This window comes from Nothobranchius furzeri, chromosome 15 (genome assembly GCF_043380555.1).
Source record: "Nothobranchius furzeri strain GRZ-AD chromosome 15, NfurGRZ-RIMD1, whole genome shotgun sequence".
Lineage (NCBI taxonomy): Eukaryota > Metazoa > Chordata > Actinopteri > Cyprinodontiformes > Nothobranchiidae > Nothobranchius > Nothobranchius furzeri.
Genome location: NC_091755.1, coordinates 25,018,689 through 25,032,676, shown reverse-complemented (window position 1 = coordinate 25,032,676; position 13,988 = coordinate 25,018,689). Strand labels below are relative to the sequence as shown.

Genomic DNA, 13,988 nt, shown 5'->3' with positions numbered 1-13,988 from the left:
TGGACTCACGCTCCATCTTTACAAACAGCTGATCCACCTGAAGGACCAAAACGATAACCCATAAAAATAAAGTGACATCAGAGTCGGGTAAAAGGAAATATTTCATGTTTCCTTCTAACTTCTAACTGAGGCCTCCAGGTGGTAGATTCAAGCAGGTTTAGGCCAAACTGGGTTTCAGGCACAGCTAAACTGAGGCATTGTGTCTATGCTTTACACCAGCACCTTCAGTGGAAAAGTGTGGAAACATCTGGACAGAATGATGGCAGTCTGAGGTACTTGAGGGTCAGAGGCGGACAGTTCTCCACAACCAGCGGTTTCATCCTCCAACAGACATTTTCTCTTTCATCACATAACAGTCAAGATATGAGCAATAAATACTGTAATCTACTCTTTCAAACAAATCTCTTGTGCAAAACATAGGGAACAAAAACGGGAGGAAGCATTTAAATTTTGATAGAAACTCTTCTTATAACTTAATGCATGAGAGCAGACTCGTTTCCACTTTGAAAAAGAAAGAGATAAAAATAACCATATGACTAAGTGTAAAGAGGAAGGAAGGAAAATGTTTTGCATTCAAACTTAACTTCACTTCTGCTTTGGGAGCTGAAGCATTAAAAACTGATCATGAGAGCGGTGTGGTTTCAGACTCAGCGGGGTGTCAAAGAAGATGAATCAGTATAAAATCCTACAAAATTTGGAGTTTTAAAAGCGGGTATTGGTGGATTTTACAAGAACAGTTTATTTGAATACAGACCGTACGCAAGCGTAGCCAGAAATGGTAAAACTTGATCAACAAGTAATATTGAATCTGCGTCGTGTTTCTGTTATAAGTTCAGTTAAACCACCTACTGAGTCCTTTATCATTCATGCAGGTTCCTCTAACAGCTTCACAGTTCTGATATTGGATGTAAAATAAACAAAATAAAAGACAACGCTGAGTTGAAAAGACAAAAACATTCAAGGCCGTGATCACAATTTTGTTTTTGAACGTGTCCAAATCTGCTGAGCACCTTTGAGAAGTCAAAGTTCACCAGCAGAGGCAGATGTTACAGATGCTGCCATCTACTGGATGTACTCATCAACTGCACCGTTAGGCCAGACTGACGAGCCCCCCTGTTTGACACAGTCACCGACTCAGCCCTCTAAAATCCAATTTTCACATGTAAAAAATAAAGTGCATTTGGGCTGTCATCGAGTGATGGTCCTAAGTGTTGGGGGGGGGGGGGGGGGGGGGGGGGGGGGCAGTCTGTCACAGGTTTCATGAACTCCAGAAATGATGGAAATAAAAACCAGCGAGCGGCAGAAGCTGTTAAGTTTGTGGCAGCCGAACAGAAATAAAATAAGTCTGGATGAGCAACACTATAGGTAATATTTTGCATCATTCCATTCCAGTCACCATGCACTTGCAGATTAAACATCAACCCATGTGGGCCAAACTGAGGCACGAAGAAGGACCACGTCCAAGTCCACGTCTTTCCTCAACATGATCATCACAGCTCCTTATGAAAGCAGTTTTCTTGTCTTTCCTATGGTGGGGATCAGGCCAGAGCTATCTCTGAACCCAGAATCCTTCTTTAACTTTCAAACTGCTCACTGAGCACACAAAAAAGTTTAGCACAGAGTCTTTTGAACTCTTATCGGGGCCGAGCTTTAACATGAAGTCTGTAGTTTTTAATCATTGTAGGCGGTCATCTCAAAGCATAGTCTGCAGAGTGGGATCCAGACAGCCCTCTCGCTCCGGAGACTCGATGTAGTTGGCCGACTCTTGGAGTTTCAGCAGCATGGCCATCTGGGAAGTACAAAGATGAGACACAGAGTGAGTCAAAGTGCATGTTATAATTTACAGAGGTACATTAAATACACCTTGGTGTGTTTTTAGAGTTTTTAGGATATATAATGATTATTTTTCCATATTTCAGCTATATTTTGAACTATGTAACACCAAAAGAATCCTATCACAGTTACAGAGGCACATGACTGAGTCATTTCCTCAAAAATGCATGTCTCCTGCTCTCTAGTGGAAGATTTAAGCATCGCAAGTGGAAGACGATATTTCAACGTATGAATTAATGAAGATATTTTATGATGAAGTGTTTTTAATTTTATGCGATTTCAATTCAGCTTATTCATATATTCACAAAAAGAGTCGTTACAAGGCACTGTACAAAGTAAACATTCCCATTGAATCCACTTATCAGTTGTGCCAGTTAGTTAAGTTTCCTATCCAAGGAAACCCAGCAGATTGCAACGAATCGCTGACTTGCTGTGTCAGTGACTTTACAGCAATTCCCATCCTTAGCAAGCATGTAGCGACTGTGGAGAGGAAATCTGCCATTCAACAGGATCGACAGGAATCATCACATCTCCCATGTTCCATGCTCTCTCTCACCAGAGGGTCTGACTCTAGAGTGCTGGGTGGAGGTGTGTCTTTAGGAAGCTTCTTCTCCTCACTAGGCAGCCCTGTGCTGGGAGGGGGAAGGTGGAAGAGCCTGGACTGGTCCTGCTGTGCATTGAGCCATGGAAGAGTCCCTCTCACCCACTCCACTGGATCCTCCCATACTGCTTTGTGACCATGTACCTGAGACGACAAACACAAGGCTGCTGTAGTGATGTCGTTTTCTTTATGTGGAGTCTCATGATAAAACAAACATGCTCACTTTGATGCCGTCTTTGGCTCCCTCCTGCAGGTACGGAATGATGGAGTGGTTCCACAGGTCAATGAACCATTGCCTGAACTCTTCCACGGACACAGGGCATGACAGGAAGAAGCAGGGACCTGTGGGAGGAAACACCATTATAATCCTTCTATTTTCTTTGGAATCTCAACCAGTTAGACCAAAATGACCCATCATCCAAGGACTCTCACCAATGAGGAAGTCTGAGGTACTGTGTTTCTCCAGGAAGGTGTGCAGATGGTACCAGAGCTGAGGGATCCAGTCAAGAACATGGAGAAGTGCCTGGTGGTGAGCTGAATCATGCTCCTCCTCCTGGTAGGTCTCTGTGGCTTTACGGTGCAGGTACCTCAGGAGGAACCCGTTGGCAGGTTCCACATTATTAGAGAATGTCACCATCCTGTCACCAAACAACATGCAACACATTTTATAAACAAAAATGTAAGATTGAGAAGGAATAAGTGAAAACATCATCTGACTCAGAGAGTACCTGAAACTGAGGTGTAACCCGTGATTAGATGACATCTTCACAGGCTGATTGGTGGTACCAATGATGTATGGGCTGAAGCAGAAAACAGTGTCTGAGTTTTATGAAACAAATCTTAGATTAAATCTCTAGTGAAACAGATTAACTGAAGGTCACACCATTTGTGATACTTGCAGGTGAGCGCTCCGTTCACGAGTTCAGTGATGGCTGCTGGATCACTGATGTCATCAATGATGATGACCAATGGCATCTCTCCTCCACTCTCCCTGTCAATCTGATTTGCTAAGTTTGACAGGTACAACTGCAAGTCCTGCATTGTAAAAAATTGGAACAAAATTATAAATGTAGGGTAACAAAACAAATAACTGCTACAATCTCTGGTTGTGTTTTACCTTCTGTGACTGGCGGTGCATGTTGAAGGTGACAGCAGCGCTGCGACCCAGAACACACGACTCTCGCTCAGCATCCAACAAGTCTATTCGACTTCGCTGCAGGAGGTAGTGGGCCAGATGCTGGGCCAGATACGTCTTTCCTGTTCCGCTGGGTCCAGACATAACCAGACGCCTGTGCTTCATGAGCAGGCTGATGTAGTGCAGCATCATGGGCTTCGGAATTAGAGTCTCAAACACCAGAGAGTCAACGCTGTTTTCTCTCAGACCTGCAAAAGATGAGGCTGTCACTACTCTAACTACTCAAATCAGTCAAAAATGACTGTAAACGTAAATTATTTTTATCAGGTAAATGTGTGTTGGTGAGTACAAATTCATCAGGACCAAGGACAAAGTCAAGATAAACACAAATGTTTATATTATATATGTTTAATCTTTGGAACAAAATTCCATTTTGAATAAAAACTTTAAATGTTTTAAAGACACAAAGACATTTATTTACCAGAAATGTCCCTGAAGTAATGTCAAAATATTCTGCAATACGATAAGAATAGGGGCGTGACTTGATTTAAAAACTTAATTAATTAATTAGAGGCTTTGTAATGAATTAATCCAGATTAATCACATTTTAATTTTTTAAGACAATTTGCGCCCAAGAAATCTTTTAAATCAAAAACAATATTAATGAGGCACAGATAACATACATACTGTGGGATTTGTTGGGATGTGCAAATATTAGTATATGTGTGACTGATGGACACATTTTAACACTTTATTTATTCGAACTAATTCATCGTAATTAATGCGTTAACACTTTGGGCCCTATGCTTTTGCTGCTGCACTTGCTCGCCCCCCAAATAGGGCAAATGTTCACCCCTCGTTAAGAATAAAATTTGTTCAATGATAAAACAAAATCTGAACTTTGAGAAGTGTTTGTCAAGAAGAGCGGACCACCTGCTAAAGTGGGGTTTCATTAGAAATCAACTTCTCATTCAGATGCAGAAATGATGCAAAACTGTATTTTTTATTTAATTTAATTTAAATCAAACTCATCTTCAACAGTCCTACTTTTTACTGGTACTTCTGTACTTCTAACCTTTTAAGGTGACATAAATTTGAGCAGGCCCATTGTTGAGACACTGATGAGGTAATCTTTGAGGTCTCTCCCCTCCCATCACCCTCTGCTCTCCGTGGCTCAGCTGATACATGAGCAGGGACTCGTGGGTCAGACCCAAGCTGGCGGTCGGGTCCACGTGACTTAAATAATCCTAAACAAAAGACAACTTAAAGTTAGCCAACTGATCAAAGCCATCACCTGTGTCAAACCTTGATAGGAAGTCAAAATTAGACTTACTTTGAACATTTTAGCAACGAGAGAGTCAAGAGAGGCCCAGTCAGTCCTCGTACTGATCGGAACCGAGCCCAGGTAGAAATTCTGCTTCTGTTTACTCTCCTACAGAAAAACACTGATCAGATAAAAAGAAATACTTCTTCACCTGATTAAAAGCTGAAGCCAGTTTGTGTTTACCTCAGTTTGATCCCCGACATGGACTAGAACTTTTGCACACACTTCATCACAGTGAGAGATGCTTTGTGAGTCAACAGAATACACTTCTACAGGAGGAAATAGATTATTTTACAAACAGCACGTATGCATGAGACAACTTCTGTGAAAGGTTTAGTTTGAGTTTCACCTGGATCTTTACAATCATTCAGACTGAGGCTGAAGGACTTGGTGAGGGAAATGCTCATTGGCTCCCTCAGTGAGGGGCCCAGGATGGAGGCCAAGCCCGAAGGCTGGGATGTGGATGAGGTAGGCCCGGAGCTACCGGAGCCGGGCAGCTGAAGCTGACTTCCTGTTTTTAGGTGGTCATTTTCTGCCTTCAGGTTCTCCACGGTTGACTAGAACACAAGGAGATTTGAATTTTACGTCCAGGCTGCAGATTAAAAAAGTCAGACAGACCAGAGGCACACACCTGCATGTTGTGCATGGCTTCTCTGAGCTGCTCCAGCTGATGAGCAGAACTTAAGGCCTCCAGCCGAATGTCTGTCAGCTTCCTCTCTTTCTCCCAGAGTTCCGAGCGTAATTCTGACACCGCCGTATCACCGTCGTCTCCTTCTTCTGCCGTTTCCACGATTCTGAGGTAGCCAACAAGCTCTCGTCAGAGACAAACTGCCACACAGAGGCTAAGCTGATGCTCATTGTTGATCTTTGTACTCACATTGAAGAGGAGGTGGATGCCAACATTTTGAGGTTCTCTCCTGCTTCGGAACTATTGTGAGCCATCTTTGGTGAGTTGGGAGCTGAGGAGTCTGGGGTGGCAATTTCCTCAATGTCTGAGTAGGTTTTGGAGCCTTTTTTAATGCTGAAGGCCTTGTTGAAGGAGCTTCTCAGCTACACAGAAACACAAATAAAGACACATAAACAGAAATAAATTAACCCACTTAATAACCAGGAGACAAAACAAGAGGGAAATGATTAAAATAATTTATTACATGCTGGACACTAATGGAATAGTTTGTCACTTTTCAGCAAAAAAATAAAAAAAAAACACCTCCAGAAAATTCGAGGAGACATTCTAAAAAGTCAGTTTGTCACCCGCAGAGACGCAGAGATTTTTGCAAATTTTGTTACATTTACAGTCTGGAAAAACATTTTTTTTTTGTTTGTTTAATGGACTCTAATTTATAAAACAGCTCATCCATATATAAATATAAAATGGAAAAACAAACACAAAAATATAAATTTTGTCATTTTTAAGCCTGTAGAGCTTATATAAGAAATGGAGTGGGAAGTTGGTGTCATGCATATTTTTATTATTTATTGTTTGTTGATGTAAAGGTTCTTTATTTGATAAATAATTATTTATTAAAACAGATGATTTAAAAAATAAATGGAATTGTGCTATTGTCCTTGAAAATAACTGATAATTTTTTAATAATAATAATAATAATAATAATAATAATAATAATTATTATTATTATTATTATTATTATTATTTTAATAATAATAATAATAATAATACATTTTATTTTAAGCGCTTTTCAAAGCTCTCAAGGTCACTGTAAAAGACAAAATATAATATCAGATTTTAGACTCTGTCTGCTACAATGGCACCTTCAAAGATGTCTTTTCAAGTTTTTTTTTTTTTTTTTACCATTTGATTTATAAAAATCCAGATCAAAGATTTAATTTATAATACAATTTTCTCTTTGGGCGAAGCTAACTAGGAACAGTACATGTAGACTTACATGAGCATTGAGGTGCTCAGGGTTGTCAGCATAATCATGCATCCCCAAAAATTGACAAACTATTCCTTTGAGATTTCGGCCATTACATTTAACACCAAAGTGTTGTGTCAGTAAACGTTAGCTGATGTTGGAAACAAAAATGAAAACAAAAGTTATTTCTGGAGAGTAAAATACTTAAGAATGTGTCCCTCTGGGAGTAATAAAGTATCTTTGAATTTGAATTGAATTGAATGAAACAAGTAAAACGAGGATGAACATTAATGCACACATTTAATGAAATTAAGTTAGTCTCTTCCAGTGTGAGGCTGATCATGTCTGCTGCTTGCCACTCAAACCGACTTATCGCTAATGGCAGCTGATTCATCGATGGTGTTGAAGGTCAATCAGCAGAGATGGAGCAGTTTCAAATCATGCTTTGCGACAAAAACATTTAGGAAGTTCCACATTTATAAATAGGTGAAACTCACCTCAAAGACCTGAAACAGTGAAATAACAGAGGAGGGAGAGACTTGTCACACTTCATCCATGCTGTTCAAGACATGTTTAATATGTTTTCACACAAACACCAAGCTGCTTGATGAAAAACTTGCCTAAACCGAAACCTCTTTTTCTTACCCAGCTCTTCTTCTTCTTATTCTTCTTTGCGTCCTGATCCTTTAAGCTTCCTAGACTCGACAAACTGGCCAGACTGTTGAGGCTGGAGATGCTCTCACAGGAGTTCTGACGGCGGATACGCAGGTCTGGAAAAAGACAAAATTACCCTTCAGTGTCCAGCTTGGTGCAAAAAAAAAAAAAGAGAGGAAGAGATGAATTGGTCGATCTGCAAACCTTTCATGTTATCTGGGTTGTTTAAGGCTCCATGGATGGCAGCTTGAGCTTCTTCGTTCTTAGACTTCAGGGACTCGATTGTCTCCCGCAGCTCCACCAGCTCTGTGTCCTGAATGAAAGGTTGATAAACGTCACAGTGGTGTTTGCTTAACAAATCAGAGAGATGACATTAGCAGGTGGATGCCGTGTTTCTGCAATATGCTGTAATATTTGGTATTATGTAAACAAACAGCTAGCTTGATGGTAAAACAGTAATGGTAAATGGCCTGTATTTGTGTAGCATCTTCTCTAACCTTAACCCGACTGGACACAATGAGTTTACGTCTCATGTCCTCTTACAGCGACGGCTTACCGCAGTGCTGTCAGTGTGCAGTCTCAAGTCAAAATCTTCTTCTCTAACTCCTCGGTGTTTCTTGTAGTTTGCATTATTATTGAAGCCACTAAGAAAAATTAGGGTCGTTATTGAATTTATTTATTTTTTTATATTAACAGCTGCCATTGACGACTAAAGTCGTCATTTGCATTTTTGTACTGTGTGGGTGTCGGAACGAGCCCCCGCACCATGAGAACAAACAATCCAGCTCTAAAGCTGATCTTCATCCGCGTATGTCACAGATCATGTGATCAGGAAGCAGAAAACCCATTTGTTAGGAGATCGTTTTGGGCCGCTGCTGTAAAAAAAGTGAGGCGCGAACCGGAACAGCTTCTGCCGATCACAATTCGACAACGAATTATGAAAGAACAGATAACGCTCGAAATGCGCAGACTCTTCCTGATGTAAGAGGATAGTCTACTCTTTGTTTGGGTAGTTTTGGCGTCGACATCATCCTAGCTTGTAACGTTCTGTGACTCTTAAAAAAAACAGTGAAAATGCTGAAAAACACTGGCAGCGATGGGTTTTTCTGATCAGGAAATGGCTGGCAGTGAATGAGTTAAATGCTAGCTGTTACCATTCACTTCCATTGATTATGCTAAGCTAAAGCTAACGGAATACTTCCAGATTAGGAGAATGACTGGGCTGGTTACATAATGTTTTAACCCACTTATCTAACTCTGGAGAATGTGGCAACAGATTAAATTTCACTTTGGGGTGAAGTATCCCTTTAAAAATAGAACCAATTTTATTGTTTTAAGCAAACTGTGATTCTAAAATAAAGAGAAATCACTTGTATTATTAGTTATATTCTGCTGTGGAAAATGCATGCACACTTTGGACAATTTTGGATGACAAAACTGCTGAAACCTCTCTTCCCGTTTGGCCACTTAAGCATAGATATTACACTGTTTCAAGTAACTCTTGTTCAAAGCTTTAAGGAGCTGAGTTAGAAGGGCCGAAGAGCCACAAGTGGTTCCAGAGCTGCAGGTTGGAGGCAGGAAAGAGTTATGGTGAGAAAATGCAACCAGCTGGTATTTAAACCCTCACTCTCTCTGGCATTCATTTTTACCAGATTGTGTAAATGACAAATAAATGCAATTTTTAAATTGTGCTCATACTGAACTTTATCCTCCTTGTCGCATCAACAAAGTGATAAAGAGTCCAGAACAACAGAGCCTTTCTGTGTTGTCTTCTGAAGTCAATCCCACTTTACTCTAAATGGATCCCCTGGGTCCATCTCTTCAAGGTTAAGGAGTCTCTGCTGCAGGCTGAGCTGCACAGGTCAGCGCCCTGGCACTAACAACAAAGAGTGTTCATGTGCGGCCCAGACAGAGCTTTCAGAGGGAGCAGCAAGGTGTGAAGAACTCCTCAGACTCCTCAGATTCATAAACTGAGCATCACCTCGAGCGGTGATCAGGTCGCTCTCACCAAAACAGGCCGAAGAATGCAGGAATGTTGTTTTGAGTGCAAGCTTTCTGGGTGTAGTTTTTTTTCTTCTTTTTTTATTGATCCTCTTTTCTCTCTCATCCTATGCATCCACCACCTGAACGTCTAAGCTAGACCTAGCTCCCGCTGGGATCAAAGTCACGTCTCGCCACGCTGGCTCTTCACCGGCTGCTCTTATAGATAAATGCTGGAATGTGGCTGGAATTCAGGTTTGTGTGCATGTTTGAGTGTAACAATTCAGCCGTAGTGGTACCTTTTGTTCATGGCTTATCGACAGACTCTGCAGCCGAGCCGTCATCAGGGACAAGCTCTGTTCAAAGGCCGCTACCAGATTAGCCTGCGTGGAAAAAATGGGGGGAAAAAAGAAAGATTGTTAAATTTTGAAAGTACTTGTCTCGGAGAGAATATCATCAAGATGTTTATCTGATCACATTTAAATGGAGATTAAGAAGGAGAAGCAATAATGAAGCTGGAAACAAGCATTAACAGGAACAGATTTGCTGCTCTTTAACCCTTTTAAACGAGGTGCTTGAAGGGTGAATAAAACAAAGGTTGAACAGGAAAATATCCAAGCAAAACTGTTCTGTTGCTTAACCTAACTCACATGAGATTTTTTTTTTATTATTCTGTCCAGAGCATAACACCATGGTGGCATAATCAAACAAGCCCTTAATCACACGGTTTTACATTTGGCACATTTGATTAGATTTAATGAAATCATTAATATTAAAAGTCTCAAGGGAAGAAGTACACAAATGAAGACATGACTGATGTGTTCTGCCTGAGTCTGTGTCTAATATCTGTATTCTGCTGCTGAACAAAGACAATGCTGACTAGGAACCTCACAAATACACAACTCTGTTAGATACAGAGTGGGGAGCCCAGACTTGGGAGTGCATAAAAGCTAAATGAGGAATGTTCAGGGAGAGAAGAAAAAAAATCATGGATGCTATACAAAAGGAAAGGTTTTGGAAATTTGCCACGTTTAAAGGCATACTATGCAAAGTTTTCATATTTTTAAATCATTTTCTTGAGCCAGTATGTGCTAAAACAATCCTTTACATGGTTAATGAAATGTCCCTCAGACCCCCACCACCCTCTGTAGCCAGAATACCGCACTTGCAACTTCAGAGTGCCGATCCGGCCCCTGTTTGATTTAGTAAAGTGGAGCTGACATGCCAGCGCTTGAGTCTGCTTCCAGCACATTTCCTGTAGGTTTTAGATCATGACCACAGCTGATTTGTTTGATTTACTTAAGCAAACCACTCCTGTAGAAACTAATGAAGGCTGAGGAGACATTTCAGCATTTAGATTAAGGTGTTAAAAAGACGAACACACTTCGACGAAATGCGTTTCACTTTTGCTTTGACTAACGGACACTAGGGGTGCTAAAAGCAAGCCAAAACTGTCTAGTTTCCCTTTAATGTTTATTGACAGTTCTTGCTTGTTTGGCGAGGCCTACACATAAGACTGTGACTCAAGCAACATGAAGTGTTAAAATTCTCACAGACTCGTCATGAACTCCTGGAACTTTTCTGCAATCCGTTTCAATTTAGTTTTCATCAGAAAGTCTGAAAAATATGCAACGACTTTGGGAAATGTAGGCTACCTACCAAACTACGTTACAACTGACTGAAAAGAAAAGTAAATAAATCAGGCATGAAGCAGGAGCAAAACAATTGTGAATAAAATGAGAATAAATTGAACCCACAAAAGAATTTGTGTCCCCAACAAGCAGCAGCCCATAAAATCCTAACAAGAAGCTTTACTTAGCGCCTGTTATAATATTCTCTACCTGTCTGCCAATGAGGAAGGTGGGGAGAAAGGTTAATGGGTTAACGTACGTTAGCTGTCAGCTGAGTGGTCAGATTGGACACCTTCTCCTGCGACGACTCCAGCTCTCTCCTCAACATGCGAATTTGCTGTGAGGAAGAACATAACTCTTCATTATGTTGCAGAAAAAAACATTATTTCAGCTGAAAATAGCTGAAATGAAACAAATGAGATGATGGTGATCATAAAATGAACTTAAACTCCCAAACACAACAGGGATGAGCTGATGGATGAAGAAGAAAGAAACAGTCAAGACGAGGAAGGGGCTGGGCTGTGGAGACGACACTTACCTCCCCCTGAATCCTTTCCTCGGCCTTGGAGAGAAGAGCATTAAAAGTCAAGATGATAGATAAAAAAAAAGAGAAGGGACGGAAGAAAGAAGAGGAGACTAATAAGGTACAGGGTACAGTCTTAGGTGTGTGCTGTGTGAAACAAGAGAAAAGCACCCCCCCCACACACACACTCACACACACACACACACACACACACACACACACACACACACACACACACACACACACACACACACACACACACACACACACACATATCCAGCTTTAAAAACAAACTAATCTACCTGTTTCTGCGTGCTGCCCACACTCACCGAAGAGTAGCTCGATGAGGCATTCGAAGCCAGAGAGAGCACAGACCCGTGAACTGAAGAGGGAACGTCAAGAGAAACAAAATCAGCAAACAAGCAGCTGAAGGTAGAAATCACCAGGACGACCTTTATCCTGTTTAACCATAATGCCCCCCAATTGGGGGCCTCTACAGTTCCATGTCCCAAACATCTACGACTGTCTACATTCTCCAAACACAACTAAAACCACAATCAATAATATAAATAAATAAAACAACTGACTAAATTTCCTAAAGGGAATTTGAACTCAAAACCTCCATCCTGTCAGCACTTTCACACAGGGCAGCTCTTCTAAAATAAAGTTCAAGTGTTATTTTACCTTAATGTATCAAAAACCAAAAATTGCTTTGTTTACAATCTAAATTGTTTTGATTGTAGCTGTAGCTGTGCTCGGGGAATGCAAACAATCACTGACACTTGGGACATGAAACTCCAAAGGCCCCCAATTGGGAGGCGCCAGGGCCCAAAGAAAAAAGGTCTAGGGCCTAAAGGGTTAAAGACTAGAAAAACTAAAACCTTCATCGTTGGGTTCTCGGTCCCTGAAGGACCCAGACCGAACCATCCCCATGCTGCGTGGGCGATCAGCCAATGATAAGGTGCTGCCGAGTGGCGACGCCCCATACAGTTCCATGGAGGCATCATGTGTTGGGATGCTGTTGGACCGAGTCATCCTGGGAGGCCCGCCAACAGGGCTCGGGACTGTTGGAACACCGACGTCATTAACAAGTACATGTCAAACTTTGTGAGCACACGTGTGACTTTAATTATCATAGAGATAATGTGTGTGTGTGTGTGTGTGTGTGTGTGTGTGTGTGTGTGTGTGTGTGTGTGTGTGTGTGTGTGTGTGTGTGTGTGTGTGTGTGTGTGTGTGTATGTGTGTGTGTGTGTGTGTGAGTATAAGGATACACACCCATAGCAGTCTTGGAGGTGCGAGGCAGAGAGGTGGGTGAGGCCAGCAGTGGGAGGGTGAGAGAGTCGGTCATGCTGAGAACCGTGTGAGAGTGTCTCCTCTCTCCTTTCTCCTTCCCTTCCTCCTCAGCTTGAGAAGCACCGTTGAAACTACAAACACACGGTCGGTCAACGTCAACATCAACCAGAGACAGGTTTAGTTTTATTCATGGTTATGAACCAAATCGTTTTGGTAATGATTTAATATTTTATGGTAATTGCACAAACAGTCCCCCACGTACCTTAAACCTTTCTTTGGCAGTGTGTTTCTGTCTCTCTGAGGACTGTAGAAATTAAACAATGCTGTTATTTGAGCCCAAGCATAGGGAGTTATTAAACTTTCACGAACAGACAGAGGGCACAAAGAACCACAGTAAGACTGGCAGACAGCTGGTGTCAGGCAGCAATTATGACTTCAGTCAGCAGGGCTGCTACAATACTGATAACAGGCTCTTAGTAATTACATCTCTGCAACCCATTAACGTGAGTGTGAGAGAGAGTGGTTAACTTGTTTAAGGTAATAGAGCAAGAAAAATGACCATTAAAGGCAAACATGTTCCAGTAGCTAGCTGTGTTTGTTCTCTTTGATCCGAATGCCTGTTACATCTCAGATCATGGACGTAGTTTTGACTTTAGAAGTGTGTGTGTGTGTATGGGGGAAAGGGGGGGGGGGGGGGGTCTTTACAATAAGTTTGCAAAAAATATGTGCTTAACTGCATCCTAGAGGCTCTTTTATGCAATGTCAGGAATGCTGAGCTGTCAAGTACGCAGGAGGCAGTGAAAATAAAAACTGTAATACTTTCAATTCAGCTTTGTTTTTCACTTTCTTAGTCATTTTCATTCCTACTCCTTTAACGTAATATTGTTTTTGAACAGTAAAAAGTGCAGGAGACAAAAATTGCCCCTCCCAAAACTACATCCATGTCTCAGATACACATTTTTACTAAACCTACTGATTCTGTAAGTTTTAATGTGATCTAAATAGATTCCGCACCTGCTTCATTAATGAGCAGAAGGTGACTTTTAAATTTACAATAGTGTGTATGAACATTAAACCATCTCTGAACCATAGAAGTGCAGTTCCTCAACTGACCAGAAGGTGAAGCTAAAGAGCTGC

At 41.2% G+C, this 13,988-nt stretch overlaps 1 protein-coding gene across 6 annotated transcripts in view; it reads right to left on the bottom strand.

Annotated features, from left to right (window-relative positions):
• Positions 1 to 1,464: 1,464 nt before the first annotated feature.
• The window catches only part of nav1a (neuron navigator 1a), a 91,526-nt gene continuing 79,002 nt past the window's right edge, over positions 1,465 to 13,988 (bottom strand). For 3 of the 6 annotated variants that reach the window (XM_054745943.2, XM_054745941.2, XM_054745948.2), the window contains 22 exons: positions 13,114 to 13,155; positions 12,834 to 12,982; positions 12,440 to 12,622; positions 11,861 to 11,940; positions 11,574 to 11,597; positions 11,295 to 11,372; positions 9,704 to 9,787; positions 7,629 to 7,737; positions 7,416 to 7,540; positions 5,771 to 5,943; positions 5,525 to 5,687; positions 5,243 to 5,450; positions 5,077 to 5,162; positions 4,903 to 5,001; positions 4,645 to 4,816; positions 3,552 to 3,817; positions 3,318 to 3,469; positions 3,163 to 3,234; positions 2,867 to 3,072; positions 2,658 to 2,776; positions 2,390 to 2,578; positions 1,465 to 1,789 (listed from right to left, as the gene is read on the bottom strand). In XM_054745943.2, the coding sequence (XP_054601918.2) occupies positions 1,694 to 1,789; positions 2,390 to 2,578; positions 2,658 to 2,776; positions 2,867 to 3,072; positions 3,163 to 3,234; positions 3,318 to 3,469; positions 3,552 to 3,817; positions 4,645 to 4,816; positions 4,903 to 5,001; positions 5,077 to 5,162; positions 5,243 to 5,450; positions 5,525 to 5,687; positions 5,771 to 5,943; positions 7,416 to 7,540; positions 7,629 to 7,737; positions 9,704 to 9,787; positions 11,295 to 11,372; positions 11,574 to 11,597; positions 11,861 to 11,940; positions 12,440 to 12,622; positions 12,834 to 12,982; positions 13,114 to 13,155 (2,875 nt within the window). In that variant the 3' untranslated portion in view covers positions 1,465 to 1,693. The remainder of the gene's footprint in view (positions 1,790 to 2,389; positions 2,579 to 2,657; positions 2,777 to 2,866; positions 3,073 to 3,162; positions 3,235 to 3,317; positions 3,470 to 3,551; positions 3,818 to 4,644; positions 4,817 to 4,902; positions 5,002 to 5,076; positions 5,163 to 5,242; positions 5,451 to 5,524; positions 5,688 to 5,770; positions 5,944 to 7,415; positions 7,541 to 7,628; positions 7,738 to 9,703; positions 9,788 to 11,294; positions 11,373 to 11,573; positions 11,598 to 11,860; positions 11,941 to 12,439; positions 12,623 to 12,833; positions 12,983 to 13,113; positions 13,156 to 13,988) is intronic. The other 3 variants (XM_054745945.2, XM_070544611.1, XM_054745946.2) reach the window with 3 other exon arrangements.